Source organism: Homarus americanus, unplaced genomic scaffold, assembly GCF_018991925.1.
Source record: "Homarus americanus isolate GMGI-L3 unplaced genomic scaffold, GMGI_Hamer_2.0 scaffold4060, whole genome shotgun sequence".
NCBI lineage: Eukaryota > Metazoa > Arthropoda > Malacostraca > Decapoda > Nephropidae > Homarus > Homarus americanus.
This window is the reverse complement of record NW_024746161.1, coordinates 23,611-51,555: the sequence shown is the minus strand read 5'-3', so window position 1 is coordinate 51,555 and position 27,945 is coordinate 23,611. Positions and strand designations below refer to the sequence as shown.

The 27,945-nt window shown below is 40.5% G+C and overlaps 1 protein-coding gene across 2 annotated transcripts in view; it reads right to left on the bottom strand.

Moving 5' to 3' along the window:
• Positions 1 to 27,605, bottom strand: part of LOC121879137 (SID1 transmembrane family member 1-like) — a 132,032-nt gene extending 104,427 nt beyond the window's left edge. For both annotated transcript variants that reach the window (XR_006091278.1, XM_042385734.1), the window contains exons 1-2: positions 26,965 to 27,605; positions 3,871 to 4,004 (exon numbers count right to left, since the gene is read on the bottom strand). Coding sequence is in view for 1 of the 2 variants with exons in the window: in XM_042385734.1 (XP_042241668.1) it covers positions 3,871 to 4,004; positions 26,965 to 27,432 (602 nt within the window). In the remaining variant the exon portion in view is untranslated. The remainder of the gene's footprint in view (positions 1 to 3,870; positions 4,005 to 26,964) is intronic.
• Between the last annotated feature and the right edge of the window lie 340 nt (positions 27,606 to 27,945).

The following is a 27,945-nucleotide window of genomic DNA, read 5'->3' as shown; positions in this document are numbered from 1 at the left end:
TTGTAAGTCCACAGATCCTAGTCACTGCGCCATGGTGGTTACAAGTGTTCCCTGAAGGAATGCAGTGATGGGTAGGGAAACACCGGGTAACACTGAAGTCCGTTTATTATGGATGAGAGAAATACAAGTGGTGACTAGAGTGTGCCATGCACGGCTCACACAGTCAGACTGAGGCTGCCTTGCCATATGGCAGCCTCGGGGCAATGTTGCCACATAACGCGTGCAGCGTTGCCACGCAATCATATACATAGGTGCTACTCGGCACAGTAGCTTATATGCAAGGTTGCTACTCGGCACAGTAGCTTAGATACATAACCTACAGTGCCCGGGTGGGCTAATGCCCTTAAAAAAAAAAAAAAAAAAAAATTAGAGTATAGTTTGCACAAGATATAGAAATTTTAGTCTAATGCAGTACATTTCTGTATAAGCTTTTTAACTCATTTTCGGGAAGATATATGTAACTTTCTTCATTTATTTTAACTCATATACATGCACACACCATCCTCAATATATACAGTGAACCCTCACTTTACGCAGTTAATTCAAGCCACGGCGACCCGCGTAAAGTGAGAAACGCGTAAAGGGAACAACATAACACATGGGATTAATTGAAATAGAGACCGGGCCGACCCCCAAACTTCACTTTTTCCCGACACAATACGTACGTTTTACTAAAAATAACCTCTTAACTTTATGATGGTATTCACCCACACATAATATAGAAGGGAACAGTCAATAAGAGAAGAATAAACTGAAGGTTAGGTTAGAAAAAAAAAAGGCTGGGGTTAACACTTACGTTAGTAGAAGAGATGGGTCGGCGTAGGGGAATGGAGGCTGGTTCCGAGGCAGAGGGCAGGCCACTGGCCCTCAGGTGAGCTTCATCGGTGTCGTGCACATTTACTATGTGCCACCCTGACAAATCCCTCAAAGTCATCATCACAGTCTCTACTTCTGTCACTATCACTGGCTTGGACTGGCTGTGGTGGGTTGCGGGCGAAGAACTCTGTTATGCTTTGCTGACGGCTGGTGTTTATGTTGTCCTGATAAACCTTGATGTAGGGCTCCATAGTCTGCAACAGCTGGGTAGTGAAGATTTCATACCTGTTTCCATCAGGGTCGTCGGAAAGAAGGAGCTTGGCTTTCTCGATACACTCGATGGCACCCCTAACATTACTATGGGATAAGCGGCATTATTCTTGGGATGACGCACCACCTGTCTCTTCACTGACGTCATCATCATCTACCATGTCGTCGGTAGTCACATAAGGATCCCTTATCACCTCCAGGATGTCGTCGTTGGTGGTCTCGCAGAAGCCTGCACCTGTAACACTCTGCGCAGCTTCTCTGGCAAGGTCCACTGCGACTGCAACAGTCTGAACCTCACCAGTCACAGATTTACTCTGCCTAACGCCTGGAATACCTTGCAACACATGTCTCCATGCGTCACGAACAGTTGCTACAGACAGCTGATCCCATGCCTCCACCAAGAAGTCCACAGCTTTCTTGACGTTGAATGTTCTCCAGAATTGTTTTAATAATACTTCTTGCTCTGCCAACTGTTGATCCTCGTCGTCTTCGCTCTTGCTATCGGTGTTGGTGTCACTCAGGTTACGCAACTCTTCCTTGGTGTTGGTGTAGTCGTTCAGGAGCTTAAATTTTTTAGTAGAGAATGCAGCTTTTACATTACAGATTAACTCTTGGTCCATGGGCTGTAATATAGACCTAGTGTTGGGAGGAAGGAAGACCACTTTTACGTTGGGGCGACGATCTAACAGTAGGGGCGAGTGTCCTGGTGCGTTGTCCAGCAGCAACAAAATCTTGAATGGCACATTCTGTTGCCCACAAAATTTCTTCACATCGGGAACGAAACAGTCATCAAACCAGGAGAGGGACAGTGTAGAGAACATCCACGCCTTACGTGCGGTCAGCCAGTGGACATTTAGCTTGGTCATGTCCATGCTCTTGTAGGCGTGCGGCTTGCGTGCTGTGTGGATCACCGATAACTTGAGCTTACAGGTACCGGAGGCATTGGTGGTAAACAGGACGGTGATGCGCTCCTTCTGCAACTTCCGGCCCCGACACTAGCTGGCATTCTTCACAACGAAGGTCTTGGAAGGTAGTTTTTTCCAAAAAAGACCAGATTCGTCCATGTTAAACACCTGGTCGTCGGTGTACTGTCCTTCCTCCATAATCTCACGTAAAAACGGAGGAAATTCCCTAGCCGCAACACGGTCAGCACTAGCTTCTTCACCACCAATGTTGATATTGGTGATCTTGTTTCTCTTCTTAAACCTCTGTAACCACCTAGAGAAAGCATTAAAGGGTTTGGGCTCTGTAATTCCCATCTTTCGTGACACTGCAGCATACAGTTCACATGCGTACTCCTTAACTGAGCGCGTGTCCGCCGCCATGTTCAGTCGCGCGTGACGCACCAAGTAGCTCACAAGTAATTTTTCTGTCTTGAGAAGCACCTGGTTGTGGCAATACTTGATCATAGAAGCACCTGTAGACTTTGTGATGTTCATGTGCTCCTTTATCTTGGCTGCATCCTTCTTAATTGTCCTGATCGTAGACTCGTTAACACCATGCTGGCGCGCAAGATCAACCTGTCTTGTTCCTTTCTCCAACTCTTGTATGATCTTATACTTAATTTCGTAGCTTAAGGAACGTCGTGTCTTCTTTGGCTTAGGGCGGCTGGGTCCAGGTAAGGAAAGGTTTCTCTCTGGGGGCGGTGGTCCGGTGGAAGCAATTTTACAGAACAATGGATTCATGTATACACGGTGCGGCCTGGAAGGATGAAACTGCCGCGGCTAGGTCAAGCGTCGTCTTTCCTCCCTCCCTCCCGCGGGTGGACACGTCATATTACTTTAAACCAATCACAGCTAGCAGCGGAGGGAGGTAAGGATGCATGGCCCAATTACAGTCCGATACGTCATATGACGTCACTGATAACGCAACAAAGACACACACTGCGCAACCAACTCGCGCCGCTTACACAACATGGCGGATGGCGGGAGGTTTGGATCCAAAAATGGCGCGGCTCGCCAGCCGCTCTCCACGTAATGGGGTACACGCACCGCGGAAAGTGAGCATTCCGGTTTCGGCAGGGTACCGCGTAAACGTGGAAACACGTAAAGTGGGACCGCGTAAAGCGAGGGTTGACTGTATTGTAAAAAAGGAAAAGAATTAATTGTATTAAGAGTAAACCTGTAATAAATTAATTACTAATTTTTTTATGTCTAGTGCAAACTATATGATGTTTATACTCAAATTAATCACTATCTTACAAAAATTACAGCAATGCAAATTATATACTGCCAAGTCAATTCAGTGACATTTTATAAGGGAAAAAATAAAACTCCTTCTGTTTTGATAACTACTAACTTTGTTATCTCCCCTCCATGACAGCTGTCTACACGGCATGCTCCCCCCCTCCCCTTCCTCACAGCCAGGGTGAAGGCAGCTTAGGCTTACAGTTTTTATCTTATAAAATGTCACAGATTAGACTTAGCAGAAAATAAATTAGATTGCTGGAATCCTTGCAATATAGTGATTAATTTGAGTATAAACATCACATAGTTTAATTTAAGTTTCTAGTAGTTAATGGTGCTTTAGACACACAGGAGATGTATAATTAGTGGGTCAGAGATGTACTGTTGAATTATTATTACCTGACTTCGTTGGTCCAACAAAATGGCAAGGGTTGAGAACCAAGGGTGCCAGAAAATCTGTGGTGTACCTGTACTATTTTATATACAAAAGAAAATAAAACAAATACTGAACTGCTAGTTTTAAAATACAGTAAAATAATAAAAAATATTGATACTGTTTAAAAATAAAATAAATACTTAATTCTACCAATTTCCTTACATAATCTGTGTATTGGGTGGAGGCTCCAGAGGAATCTGCCAAGACAGGACCCCTCGTTGTTGCCGCACTACAACCAATAATGGGTATGCATATCCACTCCTAGGGCTGGTCACTGTGACACGCACAGCATTTGTCTGCCAAATAAAGTCAAATGTCAAGTTCCTTGTGTGTATTCTTACATATAGCAATAAGGCATACTTATAATAATGTTACCATCACATCACAAAAAAAAATTATTGGTAAGATATTTTATGGTAAGTGTAAAAATAATAGTAATATTGTACTGTACAGGTATTCACTTATGCAAATGTTCTATTCTTACACCTCTTTCTCATTTAAACGAATATGTTCCCTTAAGGTAATGAACCAAATTCATACCAGAACCTGCAATCAACACAGGTAAACCTAAGTAAAAAAAAATTCACCTCTGGGTGCAGGGGAATCTTGAGCTACAAGAGATTACGTAGTTAAGGTGGAGTAGCTTTTGCAATCGTGGTCTAGTGGAAAACTGCCTGATTATAGTGCATTTTTTCCCAGCTGAGAAGAGATGCCCTACCCCCTCCTAAAGAGTTACAGCTGATTGGTTATTGCAAATCTGTCCAATTTCGTCCTGAAGTAATGATGTACAGTGGTCCCTCGGTTAACAAACGGTTTGATTAACGAAATTTCGGTTAACGAATTACCTCCCATAAGGATCTTCAATTCGGTTAACGAACAAAACTTTGATTAACGAAATCCTTACGACAAACACGTTTTGTTGTGAGCAACAGCTGATGGGCTAGTCTGCCAATTCAGTAATCTGTTCTATGTTTACATTCGTTTCCAGTGGAGTAAATATCAAGAAAGTTGTGCTCTTTAATATTTTTGCATTTTTATATTAAAATTATTTGTCATTTTAAAATTTAGTTAACATATTGATATTATATGCAGTACAGGGAGCTAGTTTTTTGTGCGCCCATCACCTGCTTGACTCACCCACCAGGCGTCAGTTTGGCTTTGATTACAGTGGAGTGAACATCGATTTTATTGGCGTCTTGAATATTTTTGCATTTTTACATTAAAATTATTGGTCATTCTGAAAATTAGTAAACATATTGATAATATATAATGCAGTGCAGTGTTGATTTAAATAAAATAATCATGAATTACACCTAGTGAACTTAAAATTTTATTGGTGAAATTACTGCATCAAGCATGGGTCCCCTGAAAAGCGATTTCTTCTCCATTCCCACTTCCTTCTCTTCTCCCTTCTCCTCCACCCCCACTTCTAATTCCCATCATCATCATCAACCAGGAACCTTCAACATACATACCTCAAAGTAAGTGTACTTTACTGAATTTTTTTTTTAACTTTGTATGTACTTTTCTGTGAGCTGAAACCAATTACCCAATATCCCATTGAAACAATTGATTCGGTTAACGAAATTTCCGGTTAACGAACGACTCTGTGGAACGAAATGTGTTCGTTAACTGAGGGACTACTGTATTTCTAAACGAATTTACAGGTACTCCTCGACTTACAACATACTCGACCTACTATCACCTGGACATATGACTGCCGCAGTCGTATAAAATAGTTTCAAATTACGTATTTTCGAGTACCGACGTTAGTGATTGAGCCGTGTACTGACAAAATTTTCGTTTGTAATTCCCTTTAAAATGGCTAGCAAGCGTAAAAGTGAGAGTTCTCGAGGTGCTGAGAAGAAAAAGAGACATCCATTTTAGATTTTCTATGTATTATTTTCGCATTTTCGACTTACGACCTGGTCGTCGGTCCCTAACCCCGTCGCAAGTCGAGGACTGACTGTATTCATAATCGTTGGGATGACCATTTCTGAAGAGAATGATAATTAGCTAAATTACATAAAGATACATACAGTACAGTGCATCCTTGAAGATCTGGACTAAAAGGGGGGACCACCTGTCCGGAAAAGCCGATTGTCCGAATCTTCCAGCAAATGTACTAACGTATAAAAACGATAAATAATTATATAAAAATCACCAAAAATACAGTACATATTATCCTGACAACTGGGGTTAGTTATACAGACTTTTTCCTGTTAAAAAGTCATAATTTTGAGCAACATATTACTGTACTCATTTGTACTCAAATGTACTACACTATATACAGTGAACCCTCTCTTTAGGCGGTCAATTGAACCCACGGCGGCCCGTGTAAAGCGAGAAACGCATAAAGTGAACAACATAACATATGGGATTAATTGAAATAGAGACCGGGCCGACCCCCAAACTCCACTTTTTCCAGGCACAATACGTACGTTTTAGTAAAAATAACATCTTAACTTTATGATGGTATGCACACACACATAATATAGAAGAGAACAATCAATAAGAGAATAATATACTGTAGGTTAGGTTAGAAAAAAACAAGGTTAGGTTTAACATTTACGTTAGTAGAAGAGATGGGTCGGCGTACGGGAATGGAGGCTGGTTCCGAGGCAGAGGGCAGGCTACTGGCCCTCAGGTGAGTCATCATCACTGTCATCCACACTTATCAGTGCCTCCCTGACAAATCCCTCAAAGTCACCATCACTGTCTCTGTCACTATCACTGGCTTGGGCTGGCTGTGGTGGGTTGCGGGCGAAGAACTCGGAAATGCTATGTTGACGGCTGCTTTTGATGTTGTTGTGATACACCTTGATGTAGGGCTCCATAGTCTGAACAGCTGGGGAGTGAAGACTTCATACCGGTTATTGTCAGGGTCGTCGGAAAGGAGGAGCTTGGGTTTCTCAATACACTCGATGGCACCCCTTACATTACTATGCGATAACTTGCATTCTTCTTCGGATGACGCACCACCTGCCTCTTCACTGACGTCATCATCATCTAACATCTCGTCGGCAGTCACATCAGGATCCCTTACCACCTCCAGGATGTCGTCGTTGGTGGTCTCGCAGAAGCCTGCAGCTGTAACACTCTGTGCAGCTTCTCTGGCAAGGTCCACTGCTACTGCAACAGTCTGAACCTCACCAGTCACAGATTGACTCTGCCTCCCACCTGGAATACCTTGCAACACGTCTCCATGCGTGACTAACCGTTGCTACAGACAGCTGATCCCATGCCTCCACCAAGAAGTCCACAGCTTTCTTGACGTTGAATTTTCTCCAAAAATGTTTCACAAGTACTTCTTGCTCTGCCAACTGTTGTTCCTCGTCGTCTTCGCTCTTGCTATCGGTGTCACCCAGGTTACGCAACTCATCCTTGGTGTTGGTATAGTCGTTCAGGAGCTTAAACTTCTTTGCAGAGAATGCAGGTTTCACATTACAAATCAATTCTTGGTCCATGGGCTGCATTAATGACATAGTGTTAGGAGGAAGGAAGACCACTTTTACGTTGGGGTGATAACCCAACAGTAGGGGCGAGTGTCCTGGTGCGTTGTAAAGCAGCAACAAAATCTTGAATGGAACATTCTGTTGCTCACAGAATTTCTTCACGTCGGGAACGAAACAGTCATCAAACCAGGAGAGGGACAGACTAGAGAACATCCATGCCTTACGTGTGTCAGCCAGTGGACATTTAGCTTGTCATGTCCATGCTCTTGTAGGCGTGCAGCTTGCGTGCTGTGTGGATCACCGATAACTTGAGCTTACAGGTCCCGTAGGCATTGGTGGTAAACAGGACGGTGATGCGCGCCTTCTGCAACTTCCGGCCCTGACACTTGCTGACATTCTTCACAACGAAAGTCTTGGAAGGTAGCTTTTTCCAAAAAAGACCAGATTCGTCCATGTTAAACACCTGGTCGTCGGTGACCTGTCCTTCCTCCATAATCTCACGTAAAAACGGAGGAAATTCCCTAGCCGCAACACGGTCAGCACTAGCTTCTTCACCACTAATGTTAATATTGGTGATCTTGTTCCTCTTCTTAAACCTCTGCAACCACCCAGAGGAAGCATTGAAGGGTGTGGGCTCTGCAATTCCCATCTTACATGACACTGCAGCATACAGTTCACGTGCGTACTCCTTAACTGAGCACGTGTCCACCGCCATGTTCCGTCGCGCCTGACGAATCAAGTAGCTCACAAGTAATTTCTCCGTCTTGAGAAGCACCTGGTTGTGGCAATACTTGATCATAGAAGCACCTGTAGACTTTGTGATGTTCATGTGCTCCTTTATCTTGGCTGCATCCTTCTTAATTGTCCGGACCGTAGATTCTGGCGCGCGAGATCAACCTGTCTTGTTCCTTTCTCCAACTCTTGGATGATCTTGTATTTAATTTCGTAGCTTAGGGAACGTCGTATCTTCTTTGGCTTAGGGCGGCTGGGTCCAGGTAATGCAAGGTTTTTTTGTGGTGGTGGTGGTGGTCCGGTGGAAGCCATTCTTATGGAACAATAGATACCGATATACACGGTGTAGCCGGGAGGGGTGTAACTGGCGCGGGTAGGTCAAGGGGCTTGAACGCTCCCGAGGCGGGGCACGTCATAGTACATTAAACCAATCACAGCTAGCGGGGGAGGGTGGTAAGGATGCTTGGCCCAATCACAGTCCGATACGTCATATGACGTCACCGATAACGCAACAAAGACATACACTGCGCAACCTACTCGCGCCGCTTACCCAACATGGCGGGATGGAGGGAGGTTTGAATCCAAAAATGGCGCGGCGCGAGAGGACCGCCAGCCGCTCTCTGAGTAAAAGAGAACACGCACCGCGTAAAGTGAGCATTCCGTGTTCGGCAGGGTACCGCGTAAACGTGGAAACTCGTAAAAAAAAAACGCGTAAAGCGGGGTAACAGTGTATCTAAAAAAAAAAATTATCTTATGCAAAATATATGATGTCTATTGTCAAATTATTCCCTGTCTTGCAAGGATTCAAAAAATGCAATTTATATTTGGCTAATTTTAGTCTGTCATTTTATAAAATAAAAACTTTAAGCCTAAAACCACCTTCACCCATACCGGAAGTAGGAGGGGAGTTGATTTGTTATGACAGTTGGGCCGGCGCACCCTGAATGTTACCTAGTGGTATTTATTTATCTGTCATATAGGACATAATTTGACGTAAAATGACGTATTGCTATAAACCAAAATTTCAAGGGAGTAAGGTGGGGGACCTCGTGATCCACACACGACACCCACGCTCATAAACAAAGGGACACGCATCAGGCGCTCAGTCATAAATAAGCGTCGCACATGATTGCATCACTTCTGCTCTCTCACTTCATCGATTGTGTTTTATTGCTATACAGACGTGCTGAAATTTATTTTGAAACTTATTTGACATTGCCAGTAATGTGATTATGTTGCAGGCTCATACGTTGCATACATATTTTGCATTACTATTGAAAAATTAGACAATAACAATGGCCCTTATGAAAGTGTTTGGTGTCTGTAAGGTGGTGAGAAAGTTAAGCCTAAAACCTTATCAGTGAACAAAAAGTTAAAGGTGATTGAAAAGCTAGAAAAAGGTGCTACTCCCTCGCAAATATGTGCTGAATATGGAATTTCAAAGCAGTTTTTGCCATGTATAAAACAGCCACAAGACCTGAAAGGTCTAGTAGAGTCTCAATCCAATAGAGAGACTACTGCAACGACAAAATGCTCCTTTTTGAAAGCAACCTAATGAATGCTAACTGGAATCTTGTCTATGCCTCTGACAACCCTAATGTGAACAGCTGCAACTTCTCTTGTATCTTCAATGCTTGCTTTGATAAATGCTTCCCGCTCAAGAGAAAGTCAGTGAAAACTGTATCCATTTCCAAACCCTATATCACAAGCGAAATTAAGATACGTACTGTAATGATAACAAGAAAAACACAAACTCCAAAGGAAACTTGCAAAAAGACCCATAACTTTCGGTGATGCTTACCGAAGTATCAGAAATAGACTAACTCAAGCAGTTAGAAATGCCACACGTAACCACTATACAAATAAGCTCCAGTTAGCATCAGGCGACAGTAAGAAAACCTGGAATGTCATAAATTCTATTCAGAACAGGAACACTCAGCCTTCAGCCCCCCACTCAGCTTTTATGATAAATGATTCAGTTGTAACGGAACCCTCCCCCATTGCCAACCACTTCAATGAATATTTTATTAATGTTGCAAAAATCTTGCAGAGAGCATCCCTGATCACCATGAGGAATTTAGAGCCTACCTGCAAAACAGACAGCAAAATGAGCTATTCTTATCCCCTGTCACAGCAGATGAATTACTGGCCATCATAAAAATGTCCAAAGATGCAGCAGCAGGCAAAGACAATATACCAATGAGCATCATTAAGAAAGTAGCCCACTTATGTAATAGACTAAATTCCTTCTCCAATGCCAATAACATCTTTACGGACTCACAGTTTGGATTTAGAGCTAGAAGGTCGACTGAAAGTGCTCTGCTATCCTTTACTAATGACATCTTAAATTCCTTTGATGAGAGTCAGTTCACAGTCGGTATATTCTTGGACCTCTCTAAAGCCTTCGATACTGTCGACCCTTCGATACTGTCGACCATACCATCCTCCTTTCAAAGCTTGAACATTACGGCGTTAGGGGCCTGTCCCACAATTGGTTTACCTCATATCTGTCCAACAGGATGCAGTATGTCTGCTATAATAATCACCAATCTGACTCCTCTCCAATCTTGTATGAAGTCCCCCAAGGTTCCATTCTCGGTCCAGTACTGTTTTTGTTGTACATAAACGACATGTTGTACTGCTCCCCCATTATACTTATGTTTTTCAATTCCACTGTAATTTATGTATATACAGTATAAAAAAATTAAATAAATAAATAAAATGATAAATAAATAAAATTAATAACTATTGAAGTGATAACCGTGTAACATTATGAGATGTTCTTAATACCACCATGCTATTGTACTATTCCAGGTGATACTAAATGTTACATAATACAGTACGTCCTTGAGATAAATGTATACAGGGTACTGTAGTATATATCAGGTGCCTAAAAGAGAGCTCAGGTTCTCAACTGGCTCAGCCATGTTAATATTGATATTATTATCCACTCTGTATCTTTGTTTTTCTGGCTAAATAAACTGTTTTAATTCAAACTGTTTCAATTCAAGTCTGTGTCTGATATACGTACATCAAAAGATAAGTTGAAGAAATATGCCTTGAAATTTAATGTGGACCAGGTAAAATGTGGCATTAAGAGAATGAGGACTCGAAATACACAAGCCTCTATAAGTGTAAAAAGTGTGCCTTGTAGGAAACTTTCCAAGGAACGAGTGTGTGCATTGCTGTGTGCAAATGCTGATGGGAGCCATATGATTATACCTGTGGTTGTAGGAAAAAGCAAGAAACCTCTTGCAGGGTTTACAGGAGCCATAACATCAGTCTGGTTTTTCTAACATGCTGTGAAGATCAGGCATAAGCAGGTGGAAGATCTGAATATCCCTGCTGATGAATGTAAAGGCAATTATCCTCTTAGATAATGCTCCCTCACATCTCAACATTGAAAAACTGCATAGCAGGGATGGAAGGATCACGTGCCAGGCATTGTCACACAACACCACCTCTGTTATACAGCCAATGGATCAAGGAATTATTTATGCTGCGAAAAGGCTGTACAAACGCAAGCTTTTGGATGAAGTGATGGTGGTGGAAAAGACAAGCGAGGATCAGGTGGAGGAAACAAGAGGGCAGAGGACCCTCAGAAACTTGGGGTTATACAACTTCAGGTCCATGCCCTTTAATTTTGCTGCTACTGCCAAAGAAGTCAAGGCAACAACCCTCACCAATGCCTGGAAGAAGCTCTTGTATGACATTGATGAAGAGCATGATTTTGAGGGCTTCACATCAGAAGATTGCCACAGAACCTTCCTCGAAGCAGGAGAGAAGGATGCTACAGTTGAGGATATGAAGACTTGGCTGGAGGCTGATGAGGATGATCCTGGGTACCATAACTTGACTGAGGAGGTGATTGTGGACTCTGTACATGAAGCTGCAGACGACTTTGATGATGACAATGATGATGAAGAGAAGGAAAATGAACCACCAAAAATAAAGCTGCCAGAAGCTAGGGACAGCCTGGACACCCTTATAGAATTTACTCATCCGACTAAAAAAAAAAAAAAAATGGGGCGTATCACTTAAGGTACCTGCGGTAACTTGTCATGCAGGAAGCAAGGTCACTCAAACAAAGATTGACACTTTTTTCAAGTCAAGACCCTCCAGCTGTGCCTCCTTGCCCTTATCATCAACCTCCTTGGCTAAGGAGGTTCCTCTTCCTATCCTCATTTCTGACTCAGACTCAGAGTGACTGCAAGCCTCTTGCAGTCAGAGGCATGTCCGGCTGGATCTGCCTTCCATTTTGGGGGTAAGTATACAGTACTTTGTATGCATTACTTATTTTTAAATAATTTTTATGAAAAAAACATGTACAAGTACTGTTTTTCTTTCATAAAAATTGGATACATTGGTGTTGTACTTGTTTTTTGTACAAATGGAGGTCTTTTTTGATAAATTTGCTCTAAGGCGGACAAGCTCTTATCCCGGACGCCCCATCCCCCCACTTAGTCCGACTTAACAAGGTTTTACTGTACTGGCTCCAGAATGTATCTACCTGTGCCAGTGTTGGTCAGGTCTGGTCTTGAATGAGCTCACACTCTACCTACAGAATATTTGTTAGCGAGATATATGTGAGATGACGTACCATATATCGATACAAGATATAATGAGGACCCCTGTACTACATCCTAAATAGTAGTTGTATAATATTCACTGCAGCTATACTACCACAAAGAATCTCAAGGTAAAATAAAATAAATAGTAATAATTTTGATTGAAATCATAACAACTCTGGTGTAAGGAGCTCTATTTTGTACATAAAATGTGCTATATTGCATTTTTATGTTTGGTAAAAAAATTTATTGCTTATCATAGCAATTTTTTTATATTTTTGACACATGCAACTGGAAATACGAAATTTTGGTTAACGAATTACCTCCCATGAGGATCTTCAATTCGGTTAACGAACAAAACTTCGATTAACGAAATCCTTACAACAAACACGTTTTGTTGTGAGCAACAGCTGATGGGCTAGTCTGCCAATTCAGTACAGTAATCTGTTCTATGTTTACATTCGTTTCCAGTGGAGTAAATATCCAGAAAGTTGTGCTCTTTTATATTTTTGCATTTTTATATTAAAATTATTAGTATTTTAAAATTTAGTTAACATATTGATACTATATGCAGTACAGGGAACTATTTTTTTGTGCGCCCATCAGCCGCTTGACTCACCCAGAGGCTAGTTTGGCTTTGTTTACAGTGGAGAGAACATCGATTTTGTTGGTGTCTTGAATATGTTTTCATCTTTACATTAAAATTATTGGTCATTCTGAAATTTAGTAAACATACTGATAATATATAGCACAGTGCAGTGTTGATTTAAATAAAATAATCTTGAATTACACCTAGTGAACTTAAAATTTTATTGGTGAATACTGCATCAAGCATGGGCCCCTGAAAGGTGATTTCTCTCCATCACCACTTCCTTCTCTTCTCCCTCTCCTCCACCCCACTTCTAATTCCCATCATCATCATCAACCAGGAACCTTCTACATACACACCTCAAAGTAAGTGTACTTTAATGCATTTTTTTTTTTTTTACTTTGTATGTACTGTACTTTTCTGTGAGCTGGAACCAATTACCCAATGTCCAATTGAAACAATGGATTCAGTTAACGAACAACTGTGGAACGAATTGTGTTCGTTAACCGAGGGACCACTGTATATTCAAATTGGACTAACCTTGTTCTCACTAAATTGTTTAACTCTGCATCACATCGTTTATATAAAGTGGAATAAGCTGTTAAAGAACTGTCCAATAAATTTGGCAGCTCATCCATGTTTTATTATTATGAATATTATTTAATTTTGGTGCTGTTTGGTTGAATCTGCTGGTTGCCCAGACTCCAGATAACCAGGATTCTACTGTATAATGCAAAAAGGAGTACAGGTATTACCCACTTTTCTTCAAAATAATATCTTTAAGAAAAACTTTTAAATGTAAGACTTATCTCAAGTACCAATATCATATTAAATATATACTCTGTACTGAAAGAAAATCTAATAAAACAGTGGTTATACAGTATACTGAACCTGAAGAAATTTCTTTATTGAAGATAAAAGCTTGCTTACCTTTTGAAATTATAAAAGTACTCATGGAATATGTTGTAAAAATAGTAATATCACTTTTATGATTTTCACCTCTTGGATCTATGAAGGAGATGGCGACATCCGCTCACATTGGAATGTAGCAGTGCAGTATTTGTTCTTTTCCATTATATCTTCACAAAAAATCTTCAACATCATTAGTTAGTTTTTTCCATCTAACCTAACCTAGGCTAGGTTAGGTAAGTTTAAAAAAACAAACTTACAATCTTAAACAATTCTGCTGGGTATACAGTACGTACTGTAATAGGAAACTAATGCAGTAGCTATTTGCTTCTTCAATAATATTGATATTTTACTATCAATGTAGAATTCTTAACGTATTGAAATAATACTACATTCTAGTGATGGATCGGATGTCGATTTTTTATATTTGCGGATGCAGGTGTGAAAAATTAAACATTTGCTGATGCAAATGCTGATTTGACATCAATCACTACTATATCTCTCTCTCTCTCTCTCTAAACTTGTAAATATCTGGCTGAGAGCAGGGGCGGATTAATTCAACCACGGGCCAGAGGCTGAGGTACATACAGGGCCTGTTGATGCTGAATCTAGTGAGCCAAAAATCACTGTGCACCTATACAGGCATTCCCCGCGTTACGGAAGCCCGGGTTATGGAATTTCGCTTTTACGGAATTTGTAATTATATTAATACCAAGACACGGCCAGTAAATCGCTTCACGGAAATTGGGGTAAATTTAACAATTAAAAAAAAATCACTATATAAATTAAATATTTTGTTAAAATGATAATTTGTTTGGTGTGGATTTTTGGTGTTTGTTAATGGGGCCAAGCGTGGCGCCGCCAAGCGGAGTCAGTCCATTGTTTACATCCAGTAGCGCAAGATGTTTCGCCGCCCCAGCAGTTGATTTAACTTTTACAAACATACAGTAAGTACAGTACAGTGCATTACCCTTATTCAAGATGACTGAAAGAGTGTCATCAAGTGGAAGTGACCGTAGTGCAAAAAAGAAGCCGCAAAGGCATTACATTGGATATTAAACTTGATTTTAAGAAGGTTTGATGGAGAAAAACTTAGCTGATTGGGTGTAAAAAACATTAGGTCTTTTATATTTCTAAACAGGATCAATCCTCGTGATAATAAGTGATTGTAATTAGGGTCAAGTGCTCCAAGCTGCTACTTCCATTAACTGTCGAACCTTGCATTTTCATAGTAGAAGTGATGGATGCTAAATATGAACGCATTCTGAGTGTCTGGATTGAAGATCAGACTAAAGGCAATGTGCCACTAAACACTGTGGTTATTCAACAGAAAGCCATAAGTTTATATAATGATTTGCAGGAAGAGGAAGGTGCATCTTTCTGGAGGTTAAACTCTTTCAAGTAGTAAAGGCTGAAGTTTGAAAGGTTTAAGAAGCGCCTTTAATTCTACAATAACATAAAAATGAGAGCGGTGAAGCTGCCAGTGCTGGGATACAGATTCTGCTAATAAATATCCTGTTGAGCTGAAGAAAATTATTGATTAAGGAGGTTACACACCAGAACAAGTGTACTGCAATAATGTTGATGAAACTGGGTTTTTCTGGAAGCGCATGCCTGCTAGAACTTTTATTTCCACTGAAGAAAAATCGTTCAGGCTTTAAAGCATCCAAAGATCGCTAACACTTTCCGGGAGGAAATGTTTGGTAAGACATGAAAATTAAAGCCCCCGCTTGTGTATCACCAGAAAAACTACTCTGGCGCTATGCCAAGTCTAATCTACCTGTGATTTGGCATTCCAATAATAAGGCTTTGATGACTATGACCCTTTCCAAGACTGGTTCACTAACTATTTTTGTCCTGCTGTAGAAAGATATAATGCCAGGCTTAATATACTTAATAGCATTGTTCTCTTAGACAATCCACCGCTTTCACCCAGTAAATTTAAATGGATCTTTCTGATAATGTGAGAGTGGAGTACATCCCTGCTAACACAACTCTTTGCTCCAGCCAATGGATCAAGGCTAAGGGCTAACTTTATGTATTATTATCTTTAGGAAAACTTTTTGCAGCTCATAAAACAATTGATGGGGAGATAAACCCACACTAGGACTTCTGGAAAAGTTCAACATCTTGATGTTGTGGATAATATAGCTTCAGCCATGTGGATGAAGTGAAACTCCTGAAGTATGAATGGTTCTATGGAAAACATATTATTGTGTGTCCTGAATTTCATGGTTTTCAGCAAGCTGAAAGTCTACAGAAAGTCTACACAAGACATTGTGACACTTGCAAATAATGTAGGCTTTGGAAGAACAGAAAATGTGTGGTTGGAGTTGTTATCTCATAGGAGATTTGATTAATGAAGATCTGATGATGCTAACAAGAGCGTAGCTGCAGGACAAGAAGAGGATATAGAATCTCCACCCACCCCACTTCAGCTGACAACAAAGGATATGTCTAAAAACGTTTGCACTAATACAGGAAGGTCTGCAAAATCTTTTGCTGATAACGACCTCTAACCGTGAAAGGAACATCAAGATTAAAGAGAAGTTAACAGTGCTCTCAGTTCCAAGCACTGAGCTGTTCAAGGAGAAGGTGCACAGAACGTCAAACAACTTTGGCTGAGTTATTCATCCTCAGAGAAAAGCTGAAGCAGATGATTAGTTGTATGATGATTTATAGGGCAGGCAGAAGAGAGTATTGCCTCCCTCTCCCTCCAAATAACTTCCTTGCACCACCAATCCTCACACACAGCCGTCAACATCTTTGTGTAAGTACAGTACAATATTTTTATTTATTCAACTGTATTTCTCTTCATATTACATGTATATCATGAATTATTTAATGTACTGTATTGTATGTGTTTATAAATGGCATTATTCATGTTTTGAATTCACGCTTTTTTAGCCTAAAAATTCCAGAGGGAACACATCTCCAGTTTTTATAATGGAAGTCACGAGGGAAAATAGGTTTCAGGTGCACGAATTTCGCGATACGGTCAATTTTCCAGGGACGGAACCCTTCCGTAACGCGGGGGATGCCTGTACCACAGACTATAAACCGCCTCATTCTTAGTATTATTGTTTCAACAAATAGCCTACATGACTTTTGACATGTAAGGTAACTGACCTCCCCCTCATCCTGTGTTCTTCCCCTTGCTTCCTCACGACAATGTCTGAATACGCTCATCGTCTACGGTTGGTGCATAGTGACTTTTGGCTCACCCTGTATAAAATGGATTTCTCAATTCAAATAATTGTTGAATTCTTGTTTGACACGGGCCTATAAAAATCACAGACCTGAGGCTTCAGCCTCACCAGCAAGTTAATTTTTACATGAATAGCCCACCCGGGCGCAGGTCATTAATCAACAACGAGGCCTGGGGGGTGAAAAAATATGAGCAAAGAGAAATTAAAATAGAAGAGAAAAAGACTATATTAATCTACATCACGAAGATGCCGGAAAACTGTTTTTTGAAGTGAGACACATTGAAAGAGTATGGAAACACAGAAGCAGAGCATTCCACAGTTTGGCTGTGTGAGGAAAGAAGGATGTATTATAACGGGTTATTCTAGTGTGACCGACAGCCACAGAGAATCTGTGGGCACCACGGGCATGATGAGTGTTACAAGCCCACAGCCTTGCCGGCAGTACACAGGATGTCAAATCCACCGAACATTGCCCGTTAAAGTACCTGTAAAAGAGAGAGAGTGAAGCAACATTGCAGCGAAGAGAAAGGGAAGAAAGATTACCAACTAAAGGAGGAGAGTTAATAAGACGAAATGCCTTTGATTCCACCCTATCTAACAGTTGGACAGAAGAGCCACCCCTGATATGAGAGCAGTACTCCAAGTTAGGAAGAATGAATCTCTTATATACTTGAAGCAACTGCTCAGCAGTGAAGTAGCAACAGCATCTGTACAGCATTCCCATCATTGAGGAGGCAGCTTGAGCAATGTTGTGGATGTGGCTTCCATGACGTTTTAGAAGAAATGGTGAGGCCGAACATATCTATTTTAGAATTTGGCAGAATGATTGCATCCTGAAATGTGATTGATGGGAGATCTTCTATTTTAAAAAGTGTATTTGGTAAATACTGTGTTTTATTACTATTGAATTTAACCAAGTTTCTACCTCCAGATTTGGAGATGCTGCACAGATCCGCATTATTAGATGAAATGATATCAGCTCTAGAAACAGATCTCGTTTGAGAATTAGGGAAGGAAATGTGAAGTAGAGTGAAGAGAATCATCAATCTAAGAATGGAGAATTAGTTGTAGTGTGAAGTAAATCAGCACAAGTCTCCATTCGCGGGTAGTTGGAAGATGGCATCTGTGTGAGAAGGATGTACAATGGCTGGTTGATGCATTATTCAGCTGATTTTGAACAATGAAGCAGCAGCCATTGACATTTTTAGGGTTCATGGGGTTCTTGTTTCATCTGTAAGGTGTCCAAGATGTAATTCAGAGTGTCAGTACCGAACAGATTGCCATGCATGGTACTGTAAGAGATGGACATTGACAAAGACACCACTTCTCCAAGTTGCATCACTCTATCATCCTATATCTCTTACTTAAGGTAAGTTTTTTACACACTAGGGGTTAGGTTAAGTAGGTTAGGTTAGGTTTTTTTATTTTTTGAGGTCTTTACATTGTTCAACCTTCCACTTTGTTTCAATATCTCAACTACTGCTAATTTCCACGATGATTTACACTATAAAAATACATTTTCAAAAGTTAATTAGGTGGTGGCAACTACTAAATATTTACCATAAATAACCCTACTGTATACAACTGTAGTTATTTTACCAGGTAAACCCGCTCAAAAGCCTGAGCTATTTTACCGACCAATGTGCCTCAATATCCACACTACAGTATATTCTGGATTTACGCGGTTTTTGTTTATGCCTTGGTCATTTACGTTGTGCCTTGCCAGAATGAAATTGTTTTAATTATGCGGAAATTGGGCATTTACGCGGCGAGCGACTGGCGGTCCAGACGCCGCACCATTTTTTATTCAAGCGTCCATTCTCAACCATATGCGAAGCGCGGTATGGGTGCGCAGTATGTCGCTGTTACGCTTATCGCTGACGCCATATGACTTATGGGACTGTGATTGTTACCATCCTTACTCCTCCGCCGCTAGCTGTGATTGGTCTAATGTTATGTGACGCGGCCTGGCACCCACTTATCCTTACCTCCGCTTAGCTGTGATTGGTCTATCGTTATGACGTGGCCTGGCACGGGAGAGAAGCTACTGACCTAGCCAAGATCAGTCTCTATTGTTCTCAGTCACCACGATACTGTTCTTCTTGTGCCCGCTTAATCTGTTCAACAATGAGCCTGGCTGGAACCCCACCACCCTGAGAAAAAACCTGCACTACCTGGACCCAGCCCCAAGCCCAAGAAGTACAAAAATCGTGAAAGAGTTGGGTGAAAGGAACGAGACAAGCATTGGCTACCAGCATGGCGTGAACGACCCACGATCCGGACGACAAGAAGGATACGCCAAGATTAAAGAACACATAAGCATCACAAAGTCTGCAGGTGCTTCAATGGTGAAGTACTGTCAGTATAAGGTGCTGCTCAAGACTGAGAACTTACTGGTGAGCTACTTAATTGCCAAAGGACGTAACATGGCTGGGGACACACGGGCAGTGTAGACTACGCCGTGAACTGTACTCATCAGTAACGAAAGCAAGATGGGAATTGTGAGAGCCCAAACCCTTCACTGCTTCCTCTGGGTGGCTGCAAGGGTTTAAGAAAAGGAATAAGATTACCAACATTAACACATTAAGTTGGTGAAGGAACTAGGTGCTAACTGCTGCCGCCATGGATTTTCCTTCATTCTACGAAGTTATGGAGGAAGGATATATACAGACGACTAGGTGTTCAACATGGATGAATCCGGTCTGTTTTGGAAAAATTATTACCTTCCGAGACCTTTCGCCATGGTCAAGTCTGCCAGCAAGTGTCGTGGCTGAAGTTGTAGGAGGGGCGCATCAATGCCCTGTTTACTACCAATGCCCTTTCGTACCTGTAAGCCTGTTGTCGGTGATCCACACAGCCCGCAAGCTGCACTACAAGAACATGGACATGACCAAGCTAAAATGTCCACTGGCCAACCTCACAAGCAAGTGGATGTTCACTGGTCTGTCCTCTCCTGGTTTGACAACTGTTTCATTCCTGGACGGAAGAAATTTGCTAAAATAATGTGCCATTCAACATTTTGCGCGTTGCTTGACAACGCACCAGGATACTCGCCCCTACTGTTGATCGTTACCCCAATGTAAAAGTGGTCTTCCTTCTCCCAACACTAAGCCGCATCCAGCCCATGGACCAGGAGTTGATATGCACGTGAAGGCTGCATTTCAGCAAAGAAGCTTGTTTCCTGAACGACTGTACCAACACCATGATGAGTTATGAACCTTCTGAGGCACAGATAGCGAGAGCGATTTACCTATCGCAGGATGCAGAACAAGAGTTGGCGATATTACGCGAAAGTTAAACAGTTTTGGAAAATGTTTAACGTGAAAAGAAAGCTGTTGATTTCAGGAGGCATGGGGGCAGCTGTGGCACATTCGTCACGCTGTGGCAGCATGTGTTGCAAGGTATCCCAGGTGGGAAGCAGAGACAACTCCAGCTGGTGAGGTCTAGCTCCGTTGCAGTGGCACTGGACCTTGCAAGAGAAGCTGCACAGAGTGTTACAGCTGCAGATTTCTCCGAGACCACCAACCATTTACACATCATGGAGGTATTCAGGATCCTGAGGTGACTGCCAACGAGTTGTTAGAAGATGACAGACGCTAGCAGGAGGCAGGCAGCGGCAGCAAGTGAACAGAAGTTAACCTATGGTGATGTAAAGGATGCTATCGAAGCTTGCCGAGAAACCAAAAGCTCACCCTTTCAAAAGACCATGTCAATCACCGGTATGAAGTCTTCAATAACCTTTCTAGACCAAAGTAGGAGCAATACATCCAGATGTATCACGACCACATCAACACTAGCTGTCAGCGTAGCATCACCAACTTCTTCGCCATCAATCCACCACAGCCAGCCCAAGCCAGTGACAGTGACTTTGAGGGACGGTCAGGGAGGCCCTGACATCTGTGGTGGATAGTGATAGTGATTCACCTGAGGGCCACTAAACTGCCCTCTGCCTCGGAACCAGCCCCCATCCTCGTATGCTGACCCATCTCTTCTACTAACATAAGTGTTAAACCTTGATTTTCTTTTACCTGTATGTTATATTATTCTCTTATTGATATTTCTTTCTTATATTATGTGTGTGTGTGCATACCATCATAAAATTAAGATACTATTTTTACTACAATGTACATATTGTGTCGGAAAAGTGGAGTTTGGGGGGTCAGTCTAAACTTATTTCAATTAATCCCATATGTTCTGTTATTTCATTTACGCTGCTTTCGCTTTTACGTGGACTCCACGGGTTCAATTGACCACGTAAATGCAAACTATACTGTATTTTATCTTATGCCCCGGCACAACCGCCACTTCCTATGACTTAATGGATACACCCCATTTCATCAGCAATCGGGTTCACACCAAAACTCCATTTCGTCACCAATAACAGTCGCTGGTATTAGTGACAAATTGTAAGTTATTATTTTACACAAATAGAAATTACACATGTATACAGATGACTCGAGAACCGAAAAGTTCATAACCTAAACCATTGTTTCAATGGGTTTTGGGTAATTGGTTCCAGCTCACCGAAAAATTTCCTAAATTCAACAAAAATGGTAGAAAAGTTCACTTTACTTTGAGGTGTGTATGAGAAGGTTCTGGATGATGATGATGATGATGATGTGGGAATTAGAATGGGGTGGAGGAGAAGGAAGAAGAGAAGGTATTGGGGTGGAAGAGAAGTCACCCCATGGCCTATTTCACCCATAAAATTTTAGCTCTGTGTAATTCAAGATTATTTTTAAATCAACACTGCACTGCATTATATATTGTCAATATGTAAAATATATTTCAAATGACCAATAATTTGCTTGGAAACACAGAAAAAAAAGCGCTTAGTTGAAGAGAGTCTCAAGCAAGATGTTACCTCCAGTGAAACAGAGAGACTAACTCCTGTTTGTTGTGTTAAGAGGCTGATGTCATGCATTAAACTAGTCACTTCATTTTCGAATTATGTTCAATAATTGTTAAATGACTAAAAAATTGAATATTAAACTTTTTAAAATTATTGAATATATAAACTTCTTTGACATTTACTAAAAATAGTAAGGAATTTAAGCCCTAGAACCGACATCGTATTACGGACTGATTTCAAAGCTGGCTGTCCATCAGTGCAAGCGAAAACATGTTGAGGTCGGTTCAGAAGAACTTCAAGTAATCAATTTTTTTTCGTTAACCGAATTGAAAATCCTTATGGAAGGCAGTTCATAAATCGAAATTACGTTAACCGAGGTGTTCGCGAACGAGGGAGTCACTGTACTGTACTACATGAATATTAATTATTTAATAAAGAAAATGATTAAATATTGCAAATAAAACAAAATACAGAACAAATGAAGAATAATTGTGTTATTATTATACAGTCGACCGCATTCGACCCCTTTAATCCGGATTTCGGATAATTCGACAAAATCTGAACTATTTTATTTTTTATTTTTTTTTTTAGATTTGTAGGAATATTACCTATGCAGACCTTTAAGCTAATGTTGGTCCACCCACTGCTGGGATAAAACACCAGCCGCTCTTTGGTTGAATAACATCTCCACCACTAGTGTGGGGAGGATGCAACTTTTTAGCTTCAGACATGAAAAAATATTTACCATTTACTACCAGCAAACAATGGAAACGTAAATATGTACCACCAGTAATGAAAAGTTGTGCGTTCCTTCCAGCAAATGAAGCTCACCAACTTACAATAGGCTAAATTACCTTTACAACTTATCATATACGTATCACAGTTCTCATTGATCTACCAAAAATACCGGGTAATAAAAACCTTTCGATATTTCACACTTAATATAATACCTTGCAATTTACTTCAACCTCCTATTGTTTATAACGACGATGACACACCACCAGCTGTTGGAGTGTATCAGCTAGAGGGTACGTAGTTTTTAAAATTTTTCAGAAGTTAAAAAACTGTTACATCACATGTATATTTTACCTTAACTGTGCCTCTAAATGAATATATTCTCGGAAATAAATAGTAGTTTTTATGAAACGAATGTATTTTAATGTAAAATAGGATAAAAATATATGATTTAAAAACAAAAGATTTACCTAACCTTCCGATGCTCAAGAGAAGTTACTGTTTTTAATAGTTTTGGTTAAATACTGTTATATTACAATGGTATTCCCATTCATACTGTGCTGATATAATGCATTCACGGAAATGTAATATTTTTTGCTGAAATGACGACGATACAGTGGAAAGTGATAAAATCGGACGCAAAAACAATGACTTTTCTTTCGCTCAAAAAGATGTTAATGCAATCACTTTCGATTGGTTTTCAGTTAAAAAAACTGTTGTATTACAATAATATTCTATCCTAATTGACTGGAATAAAATACTAATATACCATATTTCTGAATATTTTCATTAAATCCATCCAAATAATTTTCCTGTCATCGCCTGCAGCACCAAACAGTGCTTTCTCCCAGTCCTCTCCCTGAACAGGGCTAGAGGGTACGTGGTTTTTCAATCAAGTTTCAGTTAAAAAAACTACATCGCTATGTATATTTTACCTAAACTGGGCGCCTGAATGAATATATATTCTCGGAAATAAATAGTAGTTTTATGAAACGTGATGTATTTCAATGTAATAGGATAAAATACATGACGGGTTAAAAGACTCTTACCTAAGCTTGAGATGTTATTTGTTTTTTAATAGCCGGTTAAAATACTGTTATACAGCATTACATTGATATTCTATTCATACTGTGCTTGATATAACATATCTCACGGAAAATGTAATATTTTTGCTGAAATTATGTACGATACAGTGGAAAGTGGATAAAATCGCGGATTTAAAACAATGACTTTGAAATATAATGCAATATTAACCTTAAATTAAGACTAGACTAATCGCTAAAAACGGACACCTTCCCTATTAGTCCTAATTGAATAATGAGGGTCGGTACATGAATATCAATTGTTTAATAAAGAAAATGATTAAACATTGGTAAATAAACAAAATACAGTACAAATGAAGGTGATTTGGCAGCAGTGCATAAACCACCGAGCAGCAAAGAACAATCTCGCTCTATACCTCCTTGTCCCTTTTGCACAGAGAAGCCTAAATGGTTGATTTGCAATTACAAATAGTTGCTGAGCACAAGCTAAAATCGTGCACATGAAAAGCAAATCATGACAAACAAGTTTGTCTCTGGAAGCTGTGGGATGAATATGAAGAAAAAATATCACCACTTCTAATTTCCTAAAAAATTTTCAATGTCTTCTGCCAAGCTTGCATGAGTAAATTTTAGTCTTTCACATATTGTTTAAGTGAGGTGATTGCAGGCATATTAAGTGGTTTTTTATATATATTTTTAAATTTTAGTCTTTCACATAATGTTAAAGTCAGGTGATAGCAGGAGTATTAACAATGTTTTTATTTTATATTTCTTTCATTAATAAATTGTCTTAGTGTTTTTTATTATTTTCTATCCCAAGCAAGTTATTCTCGTGTATACCCTGTATATTGATGGGAATGAACACGGTGACGAAACAGGTAAAGCAATGGTGATGAAACGGGTGAAAACAGGACAGGAGAATGTATGCTAGAACCAGGAACCAAGCAAAGTCAGAGTGTGGAAGGGCTGAAAAGGAGTTCCAGAGGCTTTTTGCAAGCAAGGTCAAGTCAAACCCAGCAGCGTTTTACCGCTATGCAAAGTCAAAATTAAAACGTGAGTAGGAGTATCGAACCTGAGGCTTGAAGATCGTAGTTACACAGATTCTGACCAGGTCAAAACTGAGGCATTAAACAGCTTCTTTTCCTCGGTGCTCAAAAGCGAGGGTGCGATTAACCTACCTGTGCTTGAGGACAGACGGTTCGACACAGCGCTAACCCACATTGTGTTCACAGAAGAGGTTAAACGAAATAAACTGTCAAGGTAAAGGTTCATAAGAGTCCTGGCTCTGACATGGTGCATCCCAGAGTGCTACGAGAGTTGTGCAATGAGCTTGCTGAGCCCCTGAAGATCCTGTTCTGTAAATGCCGAGATGAACAATAGGCCCCCAGTAATTGGAAATGGGCTTATGTGAGTTCTAACTTCAAGAAGGCGCGATCGTCACTCCACAAACAACTTTAGACCGGTGAGCCTGACCAGCATAGTATGTACAGTATTTGAGAGCATTATCTGAGATGCCTCAATGGAACATCTACTACAAAACAACCTTGTAAAGGATTGCCAACACGGTTTTATGCCGACGCCTCCTGCTTAACACAATTACTCAAGGTACCGGATATTTGGACCCATATTCTGGAACGGGGTGGTAATATATTAAATATTTACTTAGATTTTGCCAAGGCTTTTGAAAGTGTACCCCATGAAAGGCTAAAAATTAAACTGGAAGGGTACAGGATTCGGAGAAATGTCCTAGCGTGGATTGAAGACTTTTTGCATGACCACAAGCCGTGTGTGGTGATTAATGGCACAAAATCATCATCTGTACCTGTCACAAGTGGGATACCATAGGGCAGTGTATTGGGCCCGGCTGTTGTTTGTTGCTTCATAAATGATATGCCTGACGCTGTACATTCCTCCAAACAAATGTTTATGGATGATGCCAAGTTATTTCGGTAAATTAAGAACCAAGCAGACTTTGAAGAGTTGCAGAAGGATTCTTGTGAGCTCCAAGAATGGTCGAAGAAATGGCTGCTAAGATTCCATGCCAAAAGTGTAAGAGGATGCACCTGGGACATACCAACGGTAAGGAGGCGTATCATATGTCCCAATGGGAAGAAGAAACTGCATTAATTGAAAATGAATGCAAAAAGGTACTAGGTGTGTAGCTTGACAATGAGCTGAAGTTCTCGGGCCATTAGAGAAAGTAAATCAGGCAACTAAATTGTTAAATTCTTATAGGAAGGTCGTTCAGATATCTAGACGGTCCGTCCCTCGTAACAATCTTCAAGAGTGAAGTGCTTCTCCGTCTGGATTACTGTCACCCCGTCTGGTCCCCAAGATATGCTAGGGACTGTCAGTTGATTGAAAATGTCCAAAGGAGGGCCACCAGACTGGTGCCTGCACTACAGCACTTCAGTTACCCTGAGACATTGGAGTGCCTGAACTAGCCTAGCTTATACTACATACAGGCAAGGGGAGACCTAATTGAGGTGTATAAGCATCTCAAAGGTCACTACTCAGTCGAGTGCCCTTACCTGGAGCTGGCGGAAACTCCGCCCCCACAAGGGGTCACAGCTCAAGGTTGAAGAAGCCGCAAGCCCAGAAAACAGTGAAGTGTAACTTTTTTGGAATGAGAGTTGTGAACACTTGGAACAATTCCAGAGAGTGTTGTGACTTGTTAAGCACTGGAGCAGGTTCAGATTCATTCAGGAGTCAGTGCATGCCCAGTATTTGCCAACAGTGTGCAACAGAGACATGACTGATCGCCCAAGCGGCTAGCGCGCCGATCAGTAGTGAAGAGGATAAAAGTAAAAAGTAAATGTGACGAAATGGGTTGGTGATAAAATGGACATACTCCGATTTAATACTTGGTATTATGAGGGGGCATAAATAAAAAAATATTTTTATTTTACTCTACAGTGTTTTTTGGCCAATGTTTAGTTTTGGAATTATTTCAATTATAAAATAAGGAAAATTCTTACAATATAGGCGGTTCGCCAGTTAATTGAAGCTAATATTGTTTTGCTTCTTTTACATGATATATTACACACAATCAGCCTCCATCAGTTAAATAAGATAAGGTTTGGCAAAGAAGAAAGTCAGGTTTAGTAAAAGTAGGGCAGGTTAGATTTTGTGAAAGTAAACTTACCCCTAAATATTTAACATACCTTCAGTGCAGATGTATTATAGATGTATTCAAACAAGTATTCAGAAGTCTTGTTAATGTGTTGAGTTAAAGTATCACCAAACGTTCCTTCAATCACTTCAATGTCAAATTTGGTATCTGAAACACTTCTATCAACTATGGGGGATCGTTCATGACGTCCATACCCTTCCATTCCCTCTTGCTTAACAGGGTTATTGTCATACCAGGTTTGAGAACTGTGGGCTCCATCATATGATTTTCTTTGTGCTTGGAGATCTGGAATGATTTTGCTCCATAACTTAAGACCACTTGTGTGAGAGCGTAATGGATGGTTCTGAAGTTGTTGTCTGCTGGGATGATGAAGGTGATGATGGTCCCGTGAAAAGGTTCGTTGATGTGGGTCAGCAGTACACAACGTCCAGATGGCTGCCCAACAAACAATCATCATCTGCGACGCTCTGTATCTATACCACACTCCTCTTTGCTTCATTTTAACTATTTTTTAGCACTATATATGCGAAATAACACATAAGAGTCACTTCCACAACACCAAGACACAGTACACAAGTGGATGATTCATTATCACGTACAAAGATAACCTTTTCTCTCAGTCAGACTTCCTACGCTGTCATTTGTTGATATAATCCATCACAGTTTACTAACATTACTACTCTTTTCTTGCTGTTTCTGCTAAAATAATATATATATATATATATAAGTAAAACCAAATAAAAATATTTTACAAATCAGTTAATTAGGTTTTAGATATTAAGAACTCATAATATTTATAGCAAATAATGTATTTTATTGTTGGAAGTATTAACTGTGTCGGATATAAGCAACACCACCAGTCTCAGCTGTTGTTTGTTTACTGATAAGACTACACAGTCAAGACCAGTGGTTCTCAACCTTGTTTGCCCCATGCACCCTTTTCACCATATGTCAGATGTCATTCCTCCTTTCCAAGATTGTCTGCCTCAAAAAGTGCATTCCAAATAATATG